The 17428-nt window shown below is 38.4% G+C and overlaps 1 protein-coding gene across 3 annotated transcripts in view; it reads left to right on the top strand.

The window, feature by feature from the left end:
- The window catches only part of LOC130613808 (nibrin-like), a 101719-nt gene that overhangs the window by 60387 nt on the left and 23904 nt on the right, over positions 1 to 17428 (top strand). For all 3 annotated transcript variants that reach the window (XM_057435151.1, XM_057435150.1, XM_057435152.1), the window contains 2 exons: positions 9298 to 9446; positions 9649 to 9737. In XM_057435151.1, the coding sequence (XP_057291134.1) occupies positions 9298 to 9446; positions 9649 to 9737 (238 nt within the window). The remainder of the gene's footprint in view (positions 1 to 9297; positions 9447 to 9648; positions 9738 to 17428) is intronic.

Below are 17428 nucleotides of genomic sequence, written 5' to 3'. Positions count from 1 at the left end.
AAAACATTCGTAGAGCTTGTCGACATTTGATTTTAGCAGTTTTTGCCTCTGCTTTGAAAGGCCAGCCCCCATGACGCCCTGTTGTTCTCCTGACGTTAAAGGCCCAGGCGTTGCTGGAGGCTTTGGCGTTGATGGAGGAGCTTCGGGTTTATCATCCCTCCCGCCCTCATCCGGAAGATCGCGATCAAATACTGGATTAGTTGGCATTTATTTAAAGATTTCCCTTATAAAGTAAAATGAGTAACGTATTTGAAACGACACTGGACCCTTACGCAGAGACGAAACAACTCTTCGGTATGAAGGGTAGAAAACAACGTGTTCAGATATCTAGCATACCCTCTACAATCAATCAAAATGAGGACTTGTACATGGATATCCCCAACATGCGACAGGACGAGGTTATATTTCCGGGGTCCATCAAACTCCTGTTTGATTTGGAAGTGACGGCTACCAATACAAAATGCACCATCATGTCGAATATCATCAAAAGCCTGGTGCGGAACCTACGCATCACTTTGAACGGCAACGAGGTACAGAACATATCTGATTTCAACACCTATACAGTCTACAAAGACCTCTGGCTACCAAAATTTGACAGGGACAACAACCTAATTTTGGAGGGGATCAACCCCAACGACGGGACAATCCGGACCCTGCAAGTCAAGGCTACCAACCATACCGGGACAGATGAGGAAAAGGCTATTGTTGCAGTCTATGGCAAACACCTTCTGTATACCCCTTGGCACTACCCTATGAACGGATCCTGAGAAGTAAGATGGTGACCATGATAAAGGCTGATACAAGCTACAACCTACAGATTGACACTCCTGCCAAGTCCTTGAAGGGTGTCTTGCTACTCTTTGTAGATCCCGGGAAAGTGAAGGCTTATTCCGGTGTGAACTAGGTCTTTTATAACCCCAAAATTGAGAAGATATGCGTCACTGTTGAGGGAGAGCCTAACGAGTTATACTCCCATGCCATGCTTCCTAAGGACCACCTTGAACAGATCTTGAACCTCTTTGGTAGTCGTGGCTTGAATGTGACCATCAGGCAATTCTTCAAGGAGAGATATGCCTTATTTGTCGATTTCAGAGCAAGCCCGGACCATACCCTACATGGATCTGGAAGGCCTCTACAACGCCTGAGTGACGGCATCACGTTATCAGGATGCGCAGCTGAATATCTTAGATGGCCTTTATCATTCTGTGGAGTATTAGTGACCACAACTTGTGTTTGTCCCTAGAGACAAAAACGAGTTAATATGGAAGAAAACGAGAGATGCTCGAGATGTAAACACTATCTTTCTTTGGACAACTTTAGGATCAAGGGGAATGGTCAACTAACAAAAATGTGCATCAAATGCTTGAATGCTAACAAGGCGTTAAAGGTGCGCACAAGGTGCCCACATGGTAGGCTAAGATCTGAATGCAAGGACTGTAAAGGAAGTCAGATCTGCAGCAAGCATGGTAGGATAAGATCTCATTATAAGGAATGTAGGGGAAGTCAGATTTGCCACCATGAAAGACGGAGATCTCAGTGTAAAGACTGTGGGGGTGGAGGCATCTGCGACCATAAAAAACGAAGGCGGCAATGCCCCAATTCGATCCTTCTGGACATCTCGCCCATAATGTACGCAGCCAAATCTACCAAGCCCTGAAGGGAAACAAGGAGCTCAGTTCTCAGGAGCACCTAGGTTATTTTGACATATTGACAAACAGGTTTCCAAGGAACAACTACAAGCAGCCCAAGCTCAGTGGATACAAGACCAACAAGCCAAACTGGACTGGTTTGCCGAGCAAAGGGAATTATAAATAAAGGCCGGTAAAAGCCTTCATGAATTGGATGACGACATGTACAAATTCTATATAGCCTCAAGCAGGAAGGCCCCGCAATTGTCCGATTTTTACATCCCTCGAAGGAGCAACAAGACGGTGAATTGGCCTTCATCGTTGGCTCCCTGTCCTTGCTAGGCTTCGTTGCCTACAAGTATCTGTAGGAACGTTTTTGACATATAATAAAGACATGTCAAAAACCCACGTTGTTACCGATGAGGAAAAGGCGGAAAAGCTAAGCCAAATATATCATACCCCAGAACATCTCTGGACCGGACGCAAGGCTATTAAATTGCTTGCGAAGGAGAGCGGTCTATCCAAAAAGCTAGTAACCCACTGGCTTTCTCGTCAACTATTGTGGCTACGGCCTAAAAAGATCGATTATCCTCATTTTACTATTACAACACCCAATGATATGCACAAGTTTGATCTGTTGTATATGCCCCATGATAAGCTGTATGGCAATACGTACAAGTACATCCTGACAGGGATTGCGTGGCCTCGAGATACAAGGTAGCCAGGCCTCAACGTACCAAAAAAGCCAGCGAAGTCGCAGACATCATCCAAGACGCCTACAAGGCAGGACCTTTATGATACCCCAAGATTTTTCAGTGTGACAATGGTTCCGAATTCAAGTCAAACGAAACCAAGCTACTGGAGAACAATGGTGTGGAGATTAAGCGGGCTACCACCAAATATCACCATACTTTCACGGCCTTTGTAGATTCCTATAACAAGGTACTCGCAGAAGGCTCTTCAAGCCTCAAGATGCACAAGAGTTGGTCTCTGGGGAGCTTAGTACCATTTGGGTCAAGCAACTGTACACTATCGTCAAAAGTCTCAATAATACCAAGACTGCCATAATTGAGATGAAACCTAACAGGGCGATTAAACTCGAAGATGTCCCACTTGCAAAAAGTCAGCAATATCATGGGGAAAGACCCCTACCTGAGGATGGGTTGTACTTGTATTTACTACAACCAGGAGAGGAGCACGCTGACGCTAAAAGACGCGCAACTGACGCCTTTTACAGCAAACATATTTACAGGTTGGATCGTATAGTAACAGGTAGCCGTGTTTTGTACTATTTAAAAGACGGGCCTGATCGTAGCTTCGTGTCAGAAGAACTCATGCTTATTCCAGAGGACGTTCAGGTACCTCCGGAGCATATCAAGGAGTGGTAAAAGTTCTTCATGAATTCCTCTAGGGCATCCAGATCTATTTCGTCATCCTCGTCATCTTCATTCGGATCATCTTCATTAGGATCCCTTAAATAATCCAAAGGATGTAGGGTGTAGAACGGGTATCCATATACGATACCTTTGATAACATTAGGTTCATTTTCCAAATCAATATCAATCAATCGTCTATCTGGTATAGGAAAGTTGAGTATATCGCCTATTCTTGCCAAGTCAGCCAAATCCGATAACTTCAAGTTCGTATCCTTGACGATCTGGTAACAGAGTGCACCATAGTTGTTCCTATCCTTTTGAACAATATGGAGCCCTAGACGTTTAATATCATCCTCTAAATCCTTGTCAATCTCACTTCTTACAAATCTACCCCATGCTTTTTCTCCTGACGCTAATCTCTCTAAAAGTTATTCATCGGTTTTATATTCAAACCCCTCGTAGTATACTCCATCTCGATATTTAAAATTTTCCGGGCAGGTAGGGCAATAACCAGTCGCCGACCCTGCCCTGATACAGCATCGTAGCACAGGTATTTGTATATCGTAATTAAATTGATTTCGTATTATGTATGCTTTCATCTTTTGATATTTCACTGTCTTTTAACATACAGCCAAAACGGTCAAAAATTATAATTTTAGTACCCTTGTGAGTATTAAAATTAGTGCCCGCTTACGCCATATCATTATCAAACATACCCTTGAATAGATCCCGCGTATCATCGTCAGGTAACGTGAAGTGATTTAGGTAATAATTCTCAATGCCTAGGGTATCGTCTCTGAATCGGCACCAGGCATGTACGGCATTTGGATCATCGCATTCCGGTTTCCTCATGGTCATCTCGGGGTACATCTCCCCTAACGTGCTTATTCTTGTGCTGAGTTGCTTACGTTGGCATCGGATCATATAGTGCTTATGTAGGCCTTTTTTCCATGCTCGTGGGGATCGTTTTTATCAACCACACATAGCACTGTATCATATTGATGTCGGTGTGGAACATGCCTATGCCGTAGTTCCGAGTTGTCTTGTTTAAAAGCACTAAGTTGTTCATCCCTATCCTCTAGCTCATCCCCGAGTGCCATGAGTTGGTTGTCCCTATCCTCAATTTCACCACCGAGTAAGGCCAGGGCCCCATCCCTGTCCTCTAGGGCCTGGCGATGCTCTTTAATTACATCTTGTAGTTTTTGGACACCTGGCGGGGCTAGCCATTTGATGACCCCTACAACCTTTGGTTTCTTGGAACGGCGAATGATTTCCAATGCACCTTCAAGAGTGAAGAATACATCATGCCCATTTCCCCCCCTCCTCGCATACCTGATCGGGCGCATCTGGGAGATGCCTCATTAGACACTACTATTTCGAACCTGGTAGATAGGATTGTTGAAGGTATCGTTATATTTTTAACCTTTTCAATACCCAGGAAACGTCCCAAATAGGCGCGTTTAAACATAGGTTGATCCTGGTTGTTGAACAGGGTCTCGATGGCTTCTGTGTTGAACATAACTTGCAATGACATCTTTCTAATATATCAACGTGGTCATTCGAGAATCTTCCAAGTCCTAGGATGTTCCAACCTCACGTACAAGCATGCGTGCTTGGACCTCCTAAGCTCAGCTTTGATATCATCTCAATTGGATATCATGTTAGTCTTCTCATCGATTAGCTTCATATCGAACCTCTCGTGTAGATACCACAACAGGGCTTTTTTCTGTCTTCTCGAATTTTTGGGGAGAGCTGTATACGACTGCGTGAGTAGCCAAAGGCTGTGCTTGCGATGCCTACCCGAAATAGCCCCCTTTTCATGTCAAGGCTTTTATTGGCTATCATATCGTCAACCAAAAACAACGTCCCTTCGCCTGCCAACAATGAGGACAATTTTGCTATCCATTCAAAGAGTTCCCAGGGTCTATAAGGAACACGTAATCATCCTTCCAGAGCGAGGCCCTTTCTAAATAGGTGGTATTCGACCGTATAGTAGGGCATAGTATCACAATATTGTGATAGTGTCCCCTATACTCATTTTCCAGTAGGTCCAGGACACGTTGCGTTTTCCCGCAGCTTGTGGGTCCTGTGAAGATCGCCTTATGGGATCCATTCACAATGTCCAACATTTATTAATAGTTTGACCACTTCCTATCATGGATTTTAGGGTATATCGCGGCACAGATTGAACAAATCAACATGCCACCATGATTGTTCACCAAAGACCCTTGACAGGCAGGGCATAGTTGGTATTTTGGGTCTTATATTCGAGTGGTAGAGGAGTATATGTTAATTTTCCCCGTAGACATCGCAATACTTTGCGGTACCTCTTGACGAGCCGTGCCTTCTCCGGGCCCTCTCCGATGAGTTCAGCGTACTGGGGTATGATGTCGTATGCAAACAAGGTATACAAAAGCAGGTGATCTTCATCCTGTTGAAACCCCCGAATCTCCTTGTCAATATTAAGAGGGTCTACCTCGTGTTCAATATTAAGGTCCTTGCATTTGGTACGCCGCTTCCCCTTCGCTTTGTGCAGGCAACTTATACAACTCTTCGTTCGACCATTACCCCCGATCTTGAACTTGTCCGGGGTTAAAACGTGCTTGCACTTCGAACAACATTTGGCCTCCATTTACTATGAAGAGACTCGCCTTGTGTAGTGCCTTAGCAACCTCAGCAAGCGTCGGGGACTTCCCTGTTTCTATATACTTAAACGGTACCTTGTGATCAATGTTCAAATACTCGTAGTCTTCCCATGTCATACCTTCGGAAAACTGGGCCTCAATATGGCCCCTACAGGTAGCCATGAGCTTGTGTAGGGGCTGGTTGCCAGGCCGTGCCGTATGCCCCTTTGACGCTCTCTTTTTATCGAGGCACTAGATGCATGTCTTCGTTAGTTGACCATTATGCTTCATCTTGAAATTGTCGGGAGTTAAATAGTGTTTACATCTCTGGCAACTCTTAGTTCCTTCCATATTTCTATTTGCCCTTAGGGGCACTTGGAAAGAATGGAGGGGGATAAATGGGTAAGAAAGTGTAGAGACTTGATAGTTCCTGGGGCAAAGCCCAGAGGCAGACCGAGAAAGACTTGGCAGGAGGTTATAAGGACAGACTTGATACGGAGGAAGTTGAGTTTAGATCTAACACAGTCTAGATCATATTGGAAGAGGGTCATTAAAATACCCCGTCCAACCCATGCTAGCATGGAAAACGGTTGTTAAGTCGAGAATGATGATGATGATGATGATGGACAAATAGAAATTTTATTGGACGCTTATTTTGGAGCCTTCGGGACTATACTTTCGGGTAACCACCCTTTTTTTAAGGCCATTTCGCGACTTGCCCTGCCTGCTGCGAAGTACGCCACCATCTTGAGGACGTCATTCGTGTCCATCTTGGTAGATGGCCTTGTTATACTCAGGAATTTCTTACCTGCCATGGCATAGGCAAAGGTGAAACTAAGGTCCACGACGGTTTCGTAGAGCATTTCCAGGATCTCCTTTTCTTTTGGGGTTACGTTACTTGTGGTCATTTATTATTACTGCATTTTGAAAATATCGATCTGAGGCTGGGCTTTGCCGTGTTGAGGCTCTGGATGAGTAGCGGGCTTGTGGGGTTTGTTTCCAGACCTTTACCACCATATACCAACCCCTATGGCAAGCACGGCCAAAGTCCCTACACCGTACATGTATGCATTGTCCATCGACTGTACGGAACTGGCCCAGAAGAGGCTTTGATTGTAGGCTCTACAATACCCTCTTGTTGTTTCATTTCTTCCTTCCTCTTCTTCATCAGTGCTGCTAACTTGTGCCCTTGGGCCACACGCTCCGGATGCTTCACAGGTTTTGTAATGACCCTCTCTTCTTGTTTTTGTTCTTCTTCACTCACTTATTATAGTACCGTCTGAGGCTCCTTCTTAGTCTCCTCCTCCTCCTGTTTCCTCTTACCCATATGTCTCGCGTTGTGTCCAACCACCAAGATGGGTGTTAGACACCCCAATAGTGCAGTATATAAGGATACCGAGATCTGTCACAGAGTCTCGGATAATAGGGTCTTCTTCAGTATCCCTGCGCAATTCGTCAATGCTGTCGATATCCACTCTATTCCCAATCAGGTTCGCATAGAGGCCGATCACATGAGTAGTCAACGCCTTGGCCATCTTCTTACCCTTTTCGTGGAGTTCTCGCTGTACGTACTCGGCATGTACTTTCTATGGCCTATACAGGTTTCAACAAAGTCCGAAGATTACAGACCAAGTTGGGACTTTGCTCCACTTGCGCATGTGTTAATTGACGTCATCAAAAGGGAATTTCCCCTACATAGTGCGCTAGAACTTTTTAAACTCATTTGCAGCATTGATGACGTCAGCACTATATAGGACTTACCCTTCAATTCCATGGCTAAGCACTGCATGGTATTGGATTTTATGGACTTGACTGGGCATGCGCGAGATGTGCGTGCTTGACTCCGCCAGATCATACACTTCTCTGTCTCTTCTATTGCATACCGACAGTCTCCCTCAAAAGTTTAATGAAAATATAAAAGATGAGAGGTTAACGACAAAATCAAATTTGCAAAATTTACTTATTTTGGTATATATCTATTTTATATGCCCTTAAAAACAGTTAGCAACATAAATCAGTTATTTCGATTATATTGCATAAACTCTTTTCCCAAAAAAGCTTCACAAAGTTAAAAAAAAATAATGGTTGTAGGGAGTACTTCTGATTCAACAAAAATCATTTCTTTTGACTTTTTGTATGTCGTCCTTACCCATTAAATCTTACACAAAATTTCCAAAAACTACGATTTGGAACGCATCAAATTTAAATCAAGAAGGATCAGTCATTTTGGTATGTTGCACACAGTCCTCCCTGGTAAAAATGTATACAAAATATAGAAAAACACAGTTGCAAGGTGTAAAATCTAATTCTTCTTCCGTCAATGGTTCTTCCTTTAACATAGAATGTCAAAAAAAGTTTCAGTTATAACATATAAAGCAACAAAAATGAGTATATAATTGTCTTCCACAAAATGTTCACCTTAGAGTTTCACAAGCCACAGCTTGTAAATTAAAAAAACCTAAGATCAGGTATTTTGGTCTATTTCATACCATCCTGTCCTAAAGAAGTTTATATAAAATGTGAAAATTGAGCGATAAAACATAAATTTGCAAAATTCCATTATTTTAATATGCATATTGTATATGCCTTCTACAGCAAATTAATCCAAAATGTTAAAATTAATTCAAAATGTAAAAAAAGAATAAAATAGCTTACAAAGAGTATAAAATCGAAATCAACAAAGTAGCTCTTTTGGTGCAATATATATGGCTATAATCACAAAAGTTTACACTAAATGTAAAGAAAAGGTAATTCTAAAACCACAAAAGTCAGTTCTTTCAACGTGCTAATTATGTAGAGTAGAAAATACTCTAAAAGACCAGCCATTTTTTTGTAAACACATCTTCCGTTTCGTAATGCTAGAAACTTCATTTAACAGTCTGTGTACTTTTTGAATATCTAAGCCCGTTAATTTATATGTTGCATATATATTCCTATATAGGTATTTTGTCATATGGTATATATATTTATATCATACATTGTGGCGCTTATATAGTTATAACTTATATGTGATTTCTATGAAGTAACTCTCTAACTATTATGGTAAAATATTAACGTAACGCCACCCTTTAGGGGACGCATGCATGATCCGTAAGAAAGTGACTGGTAATTTTTTGTCCTTGCCCTCACCATGCGCGCCCACACACACACAAGACGTATTAGTATAGAGATAACATTTCCTGATTTCCAAAAACTCAGGTAAAAATCTTGGTAGGGTAGCCTAATCGAACAATTTTTGGTAAAAAAATGGAGCTGTGTATAAGAGCCTTTGTAGCTCTTAATACCATTACCTAGTAGTAACAAATGTGATAAGATAATAAAGTAAAAACGCAGGGTCCATAGTTTAACTCGCTTTACTTGCATAAGCTTCCTACAAAAAAAATGCCTTAGTGTGCTACTATAAATAAACATTTCGCGGATAGAGGAGAGGATTCATGATTGTGACTAGCTACACCTTGTTAATAATGAATGTTAATAACTTTGCTGGTCCTAAATTTTAGACAAGAATTTATGGCAGAAAGCTTATAGTTTGCTCTTAAAAAACGTAGTTATCATGCTCAAGACCACCCTTGTTACAAATAACATTAGCATTCCCAGCAGGGTTGTGGCCTAGTTTAAAGAATTTATTGACAGAATCACATAATGCTTTATTGGTTATTTATATTCCAGGATGACCTGTTAATGCCATCCGATGTTACAATTACAGACACTTCTAAAGTTGGTGTACAGGTAAATGGTGGAAAGATTCCTACACAAATATCTACAGCACTACATGAGGGCGATGTAGTAAGCTTTGGAAAAATGCAACTTAAATTTAAGTATGTTGCTATTAAATATTGTTGGTAATAGTTGTCAATGTTTAAAAATTAATTTTAAGCAAACTGGCAAAGTTAAAAAATATAATTTACAAATTATTTACTGTTGTGTTAACGGTGTTTGAATAAACTGAAAAGTTGATATGGTCATCCCTTGCCACTTTTCAATGTTTTCTTCATTACATGCTCTCTTTGTCTCATACAGGTTAGTTTACAAGAATCTTGTTTCAGTCATGTCATGTATTAACAGTACAGAAATGAAAGATAAAGTGAAGAGCAATACACAAAAATTAGGTATAAATTTAGAATATGTTTTCGAGTATTAATATTTTTTTCTCTCTCGTTTTTATTAAAACCCTCTTTTGTTCTTAAATAACCTCACTTTAAAATTATGAGTAAAAATTTAAAATATTTATCCAAAGAACATTAAAGGGTTTCAAGGGATTTTTACAAGTTGAACTTATATACCTGAAAGATTTGTATGAGAACTTCCCAATTGTTCATGTGACTCCAGAATTGCTTTTCATATATTTATTTCTTTTGCGGCTTGACCACCACTTCGACCTTCTTCCTCGTTAAAATGTTTCAAAATAGCTCCAGTCTTTTTTTGTGGCACGTAACCCTATTATGTAAGATTTACAGATCTGTTGGAATTAATCACTTTTATAGCCAAAAAATTAATATGCCGTCGCAACAAAGTTAAAAGGCACCTTACGAAACAATAACAGGGTATATCTATGACAGAGAGCAGTCAGAAAAATCTTAATGCGCCTGCGCAGATCAGGGTAACCCCGATAAAACTTAGTTCGCGTTCTAAAAACTTGTGGTCGGCTGTTCTTGTTTAGAGTTAAAATGTCTGAAGTAGTAGATAAAAGCTCACAGGAAAAAGGAATGTAAGTATTTTTTAAATCTTGGTCACTGCACTTGATCACTTTTTGAACAGTTTTTCTCTTCTTTGGTTATGTATTTGTATTCAAAATAGTCTTGTGTGCTTGTGGGAAACTATTTAATATCTAATCTTGCTTGTCTCCAACATTTTTGAAAGGGGACATGATTTGACTTCCTGGTGATACAGTTCTAAATATAGATCAGGATAAGCAAGGTTTTTTTCTAGCCCCACCCCAAAGGTCATTTTTTGAACACCTATGCTATGGACTACAGAACACGACAACTACTTTATAAGAGAAATTCTCACAGTCGAACTGTATATGTACAAAAAAAATATAGTGAGAAGGGGAGATGCATGGAAACAAATCGCAGATTTTATAAACTCGGTTGACGAAGTAAATTTCAAGGCAGATCAAAGATCTGTGAAAGAGTAAGATACAATCTTCCGAAAAAAAAAACTTTACAACAAAATTTAAAAGATGAGGAAAAGGCTAGTGGGATAGACCCTCTCGAGCTCACCGACACTGAGATTGCATTAAAAGAAGCAATAGAAAAATTTGCTGATTCAAGTTTGCAATCAAGCAACGATAAGGAAAATATTGAGAAAAGCAAAAAAGCTGCGAATAAGACTCAAAAGTGTAGAAACATCTGCTGACACAAAAAAAAACATCAGTTTCTGAAAGCGATGGCGAAAGTCCTAAATCATCAAAAAAAGAAGAAGTGATACCGAAACAATCATAAAACCCCAATATCTCTGCAACCGTTTGTCACAAGTATACGATCCTATACATTTTCTTGATCAGCGTTTCAAGATCTATACTTTTTTTTGGTAACATTGTAGCTCTTTGCTAAAGTCAGCAAAATTTTTAAAACCAGATATCTCTTTAGGCTTTCGTCGAAAACATATGATCCTTTACATTTTTTCATTAGCATTTTAAACTCTACATAATATTAATGTTCTCGTCAGATCAGAGAAGAGGTTATATGTAGTAGTTATCGCACAGTGCCGAGAAAAATATCTTTTATGTTCTTGTTTACATGTTTCACAAGCCTTGAGGCGAGTGAAATACACGAGATCTATAAAAACGAAAAAAATTTGACGATATTTTTTGAGAACAAGTGCAATAACTATTTTATCATATAAACCGAGCATAAATCACTGTAATTCGATATACTCAACAGATGATTGTTGTTTGAACTTCAAAAACCGTGATTGATCACAGTTTTTAAAGTTCAACAGCGAAATAATTAATTGCAAGATAATATATATGATGATCATGTCTTTTAATTCATAAAATATTTTTTAATATAAATTATGCGCGAGATGGTAATTATTTCAAAAGGAATTATTTATGTCACGCCTCAATGAATTTAATTAAAATAAATTTTAGAGTAATGTATTTATGTTGACTCAATACAAATTACATTCCAATTAAACACAAAACTCCTTCAACGCGCTATATATATATAACCTTACTAACCTAAAGTCACAGTTAAACTCAAAATATCAACTGAATAATTGAACTGAATATTTATGGTTGATTGTTCGTTTGTTTCGTAAAAAAAATTTTTTTATGAGGAGAAAGTTATTACAAATTTACCAACAAGTTCTTGTGTTTCAAGAAAGCACTAACTTTTCGAGTTATTAACCAATCAGGAACAAAATATCAGCTTTTTCACGCTATTTTAGGCGATCAAAGAAAAAATATCAGCTTTTTGCACTGTACAATTGAGAAATAAGTAAAAATTACTTTCGTTTCTTGGTAAAAGTTGTGTTCCGCCTGGGGATTCAGACCATCCTCCGCTTAAGGCCTTTATGGATGACATATTTTTAATGTCTTCAAGTGTCCCTCAAACTCAAAACTTGTTGGATCGTTGTGTAACAGCCCTTCATTGGGCTGGAATGGGCTTTAGACCTTCAAAATCATGAAGCATTGTTATAGCTAATGGAAAGGTTTTAGATCAGTCTCCTTTTTGTGTCCTGCAAGAACCAATCCCATCTATTCACGCAAACCCAGTTAAGTTTCTTGGCCAGACGATAAATTCAACATTGTCAGATTCAGCTGTTGTCCAACAGGCTATTGTTAACGCTGTAGAGCAAGTCAAACTCATAGATAAGTTTTCCCATAGAGGCATTCACAAAATGTGGTTTTTGCATCATCTTCTAATTCCCCGAATACTATGGCCTTTTTTAATTTACGAAGTTCCGATATTTCGTATTGTTTCACTAGAACAAAAGTTTTCTTTCTTCATAAGAAAGTGGCTGAGACTCAATCACTCTATTTCTAACATAAGTTTGTATTCCACTTCATCGCCATGCCCGTTACCTTTAAAAAGTCTATCCTCTGTACTAAAATCTGCTAAGATCAGCGGTCATCTTCTCCTCCGAGATTCGGCTGATCCTCTAGTCTCAGACTCTCCTCCAGACTTAAAGGCTGAACACTGGAAGGTAGATCAGACAGTAAAATCAGCAGAGAGTCAACTCGAGTTCAAGAAAATACTTGGTTTCCACCGGTTTGGTAGAGCAGGCTTCGACTGGTAAGCCATAAGAGTGTCCCAGCAATTGGCCTCTGATTGGAGATTATTGTCAGACTTAGATTCAACCTTAATAGCCTTATCTTGCTGTAACGCAACTTCGTCCGGACATACTTTTAACTTCTGCCATGACCAAAACTGTAATTATCCTTGAATTAACTTGCCCATGCGAAGAGAACATGGAGACTTGGCATGGAGTTAAGGTTGATAAATACTCGTCACTTTGTTCCGTCATGAGATTAAACAATTGGTCTGTGCATTTCTTTGCTGTTGAAGTAGAAGCTAGAGGATTTTGTTCCGAAACAGTTAGAATCTGCCTACGTCGCCTCAGCTTTTCTAACATGTCTGTGCGTTCCACTCTGAAATCTCCTACTGAGTCATCTATGCGATCGTCGTTTTACATCTGGTTATCTCGACATTCTTTGTCTTGGATTCATCCTGGTAGGGATCCACAGCATACTGCTCAATTGATACCAACTGTTTCAAAGATATCATCCAAGTCACAAGAAACTTCGACCACTAGCTTTAAGAACACGAATCCCCAGGGAGTAACAAAGAGCTCCACTACCTTGCCTGCACAAGAATCACTAGGCAGCAACAGCGGCTTGCTAAATTTGGGCAACACATGTTACATCAATTCCATCTTGCAATTTTTTTATGTGTTACCTGCAGTCGCCACAGCCATCTCTGCAAGTGATTTCAATATGCCGATAGGTAAAAGTTTTGTAAGTATTCTACGCAAACTATTCTCCTCCAAGGTTCCAGTGAACACTTCTTCATTTCTAAATGCATTAAAAGGCCATGTTTCTAATGCAAGGGGTGCTGCTTTTAATCCGTTCTCTCAGCAAGATGCCCTAGAGATTCTTGAGTATCTCATACCAGAGTTGTCCTTAGCCTCTCCTTTCTTTGGTAGATTATTCAACACTTGTGTGAAAATCTGCACTACTTGCAGCACTTGCAATAATATTAGCACCTCTGAGCAAGTAAGTCCATTTCTTCAACTGCCCTTGACATCGACTGTACAATCTTCAATAGATAACTTTTTGGAGAGCGAAGAATTGTCAGGTGTCAACTCGTACTTCTGTCACTACTGCAATAGTTACCAAACTGCAACAGTTGAAAAAGAGGTCGCAGAGTGCAGTTTTGGTTCTGCAATTAAAGCGCTTTGCCTATAACAAAGGTCTTGTGTCTAAGGTTTGTTCTCCTGTCACATCTTACCCGGGAACCGTTTCTATACCTATCACTGTAGACAGTGAAGTCTCTTGTCGCAAGCACTACAACTTAAGGACTGTAATTAACCACTCCGGAAATTTGAACAATGGCCATTACACTACTGTTGCTTATAACCAAGTGCATGGTAAGTGGTTTCATTGCAACGACAGAGCAGTGGTCCCTTGCAAACAAAGCTTGCTTAATGGTGTACAACCTTACATCCTTTTCCTTGAAGAGGTTAGGTAAATTGCAGTCAGCACCACAACTTTCGGCTTATGTCAGCAAGGGGGTTTGACTATTTTTTTTTTCTTTTTTTTCTTTTTTTTTTTTGTAGTCTTGTCTTTGGAGAGAGATAAAAGCGATAAACAAAAAAAATTACGCCAGCAAGGGGGTTTGACTGTACCAGGTCCTATCTTTGGAGAGTGACGACTCCACTTATTACCCCAGTCAAAAAGGAAAAAACAAAAAACAAAATAAAAATTATGTCAGCAAGGGGATTTGACTGCACTGGTCTTATCTTTGGAGAGTGACGACTCCACTTCTTACCCCAGTCACACAAGATTGTACAGAGTAGGACAGATGAAAAGTTATGGATGAAAGAAACTTCTAGTTCCTACTGAAGACTGTTCGCAGACCTCTTTTGAGGTGATTCAGCTAGACATTTTGGGTACCTTGGTTCAGGAATATGAGTCGAAACCCTTGTACCCTAAGTCCTGTCCTACTCTCTCTGTCTGTTTGTTTAATTTTGTGCCAATTACCTCCTTGGAGAAAGGAAGAATTGTGTTCCTTTATATGAGCATATTCTTTAGAGGAGCGAAACCTCTAGAATTTAAATTTTAAGACTTAACTGGTCGAGTTTATTATTGTGCGTGCACTTTGTAGTTTTCATTCTTTAAAATATAGCATATATTTTGTGTAAATTAGCCAATCACAGTGCGAGAAAAACTCTAACCATATGATAATAATAATTATTGAGAGCTGCAGTTAATAGAAGTGTGATGATCACCTGCACATGTGGAATGAAAGGAAAGAGTACTACAATTAACTAGTCGATAAGGCACGTGGAAAAATCCACTCAGGCAGGGTAACAATGGAAAAATCTACTTAGCCAGAAGACAAAGGAAAACATATAGGTTGTTTTAGGAGTTTTGATGACGTCACATACAAAGAATGTGCTCTAGTTTTTATGATAATGTGATCAGCCCAATTTGCAAGCATCCACAAAGATGCAAATTTTTCAGAAATTTATAATCAGTTTAAAAAATTGAATGACACGTTGATAAGTTTACTTGGAATTTATAGTTATAAGCGATACCACAAATAAAAAAAGCGAAACAGAATAAGGATAAGTTACAAAAAAATAATTTCGTTCTTTATAAACTTAAGTAGCTGCTAAAACCATGGTTATAGTGCGTGCCTATTTTTATTTTATGTTTCTAGTTTTCAATATATGGTCTTTTAAATAAAGAATGTACATTAAAATGAAGAAAGTGAATTACCTCACTGTACCCTATCCAATACCAATAAATGCAATGAAGTGGTATAGCGTGACATGCCCTGACTTTTAGTTCATGAATTATCTCCATAAAAAGAAAATGATCCACTTAAAGAAGCGGAAGGTAAGTCATGGGGCTTTGCGCTTCAACCTAAAAAAATGAGAAGTGTTTTAATTAAATTTAATTACAAAACATTATCAAAATAACACGATTCTTAAAAAAAGGCCTTTTAAGTCAGACAATATATGATATGACAAAGGTAAGGATAAAAAAATAAATCATATAACTTGATCACAAAGGTGTTTCTTATAAGAAAAACGTTTACTAAATCCAGAATTAAACTCAAGTTCAAGCAATGTGACAAACTCTGGTATTACCAAACTTTATATATATATAACCTTTAGCAGACTATAAACTTTAGCAGGCTAAAATTTCAGGTTTACTGGAAAAGAAGACAATTTGATTCACAGAAATTCCAGAGATATTTACTTTGGAAAAAAAAATTTATGACCCAGGAAGCTAAATATTACCTTTACGATCACCAAAATGTGAATAGAAGAAGGAAAATAACCGTGTTAAATAAACTATGTACAGAACGAACAAATGACTAAAAAACAAAACACACACGAAAATAAATAATTTAAATTAATGTAAGAATAAATGTTGTATTATTTGTTGTATGTAAAATTGCAATTGTTGTATTGATTGTGTGGAGTAAGTTTTCGTTGGATCTGTGTTTTCTGCGTCAGCGATTGTTTTCCTTCTTCCACATAAAATTAGGTAAATCCTGACCCCCGTGTGCTTTCCACCAATTAAAAGAATTTTTGGACAGGGAGCCAGGATGTGCATCTCTATATTTTAGATACGCTGGATATGTCAAGGCTAAAAAAAGACAAAATAAGGACATCTATATTATAACAAAAAAACCCGATATAAACACTATTAATATGTAACAACTCGCACCTTTTGAAGTTTTTAATTCTTTTCCTTTATTGTCTAGAAAAAAATAATGTTTCTGTTATGGTAACCAGAGAAAAAAAATATTAAAAAGAAAAAAATAATAAAATACAGTATACTGTGCTTGCTTGATTCTGGTGTACTTTCTAAAGAAAAAAAGTCTTAACAAAAATGGGAACTTTTAATCGCATTATTATTAGCAAATATTATAAAAAAAAGGATTACACATACCCTCTTTCCTTTCAACTTGCTCAACTTCTAAAGAAAATAAACAAACTATTAACAATAACAAATACTTATCAAAATAAAAATGTGTACTTCCTGTTTGTTTATATGCCCATGGGTGTGCTAGTGTGTGAAATGTTTGTGCTGGCTTTTATTATACTCTAAATAATAATGATCTCTATAATAATAAGGCTATAACAAAATGATATGTTTGTATAAATAAGGTCTTATCAAATACCTGGCATTTCCTCCTCAGGCGTGCTTAATAATAAGCATTCTTCCATTATTATTTATAACTGAAAGAGAATATTAACAATAAATGTAAATGTTACCATAATAGTGGTTTAGTAGCCATAGTACTATCCATGACATAGGAATTACAACATGTACGTACTGAATAAATAGTACCAACAAGACGTAAAAGTGGAAATCCGTTTGAAGATGTGCCTTCGCTTTCAGTTTATGATTAGCATATGTAATGCAACTACTATTTGACATAAAATATTTGTGTAAATGTAAGTGTTGCCTGAATTATTGAAAAGAAATGTTGAATTCAATATTTTTAAACATAAAGGAAAGTAATGCGTTTTTTTTTTTACCCTTTCAATTTCAGTTTTAGAAATAAACACCTTAACCCTATTTGGGTTTTAAGAAACCTTTGTAACTTTTTAG

This window comes from Hydractinia symbiolongicarpus, chromosome 11, assembly GCF_029227915.1.
Source record: "Hydractinia symbiolongicarpus strain clone_291-10 chromosome 11, HSymV2.1, whole genome shotgun sequence".
Classification (NCBI taxonomy): domain Eukaryota; kingdom Metazoa; phylum Cnidaria; class Hydrozoa; order Anthoathecata; family Hydractiniidae; genus Hydractinia; species Hydractinia symbiolongicarpus.
The sequence above is the reverse complement of the archived record's forward strand: the minus strand, read 5'-3'. Positions and strand labels throughout refer to the sequence as shown.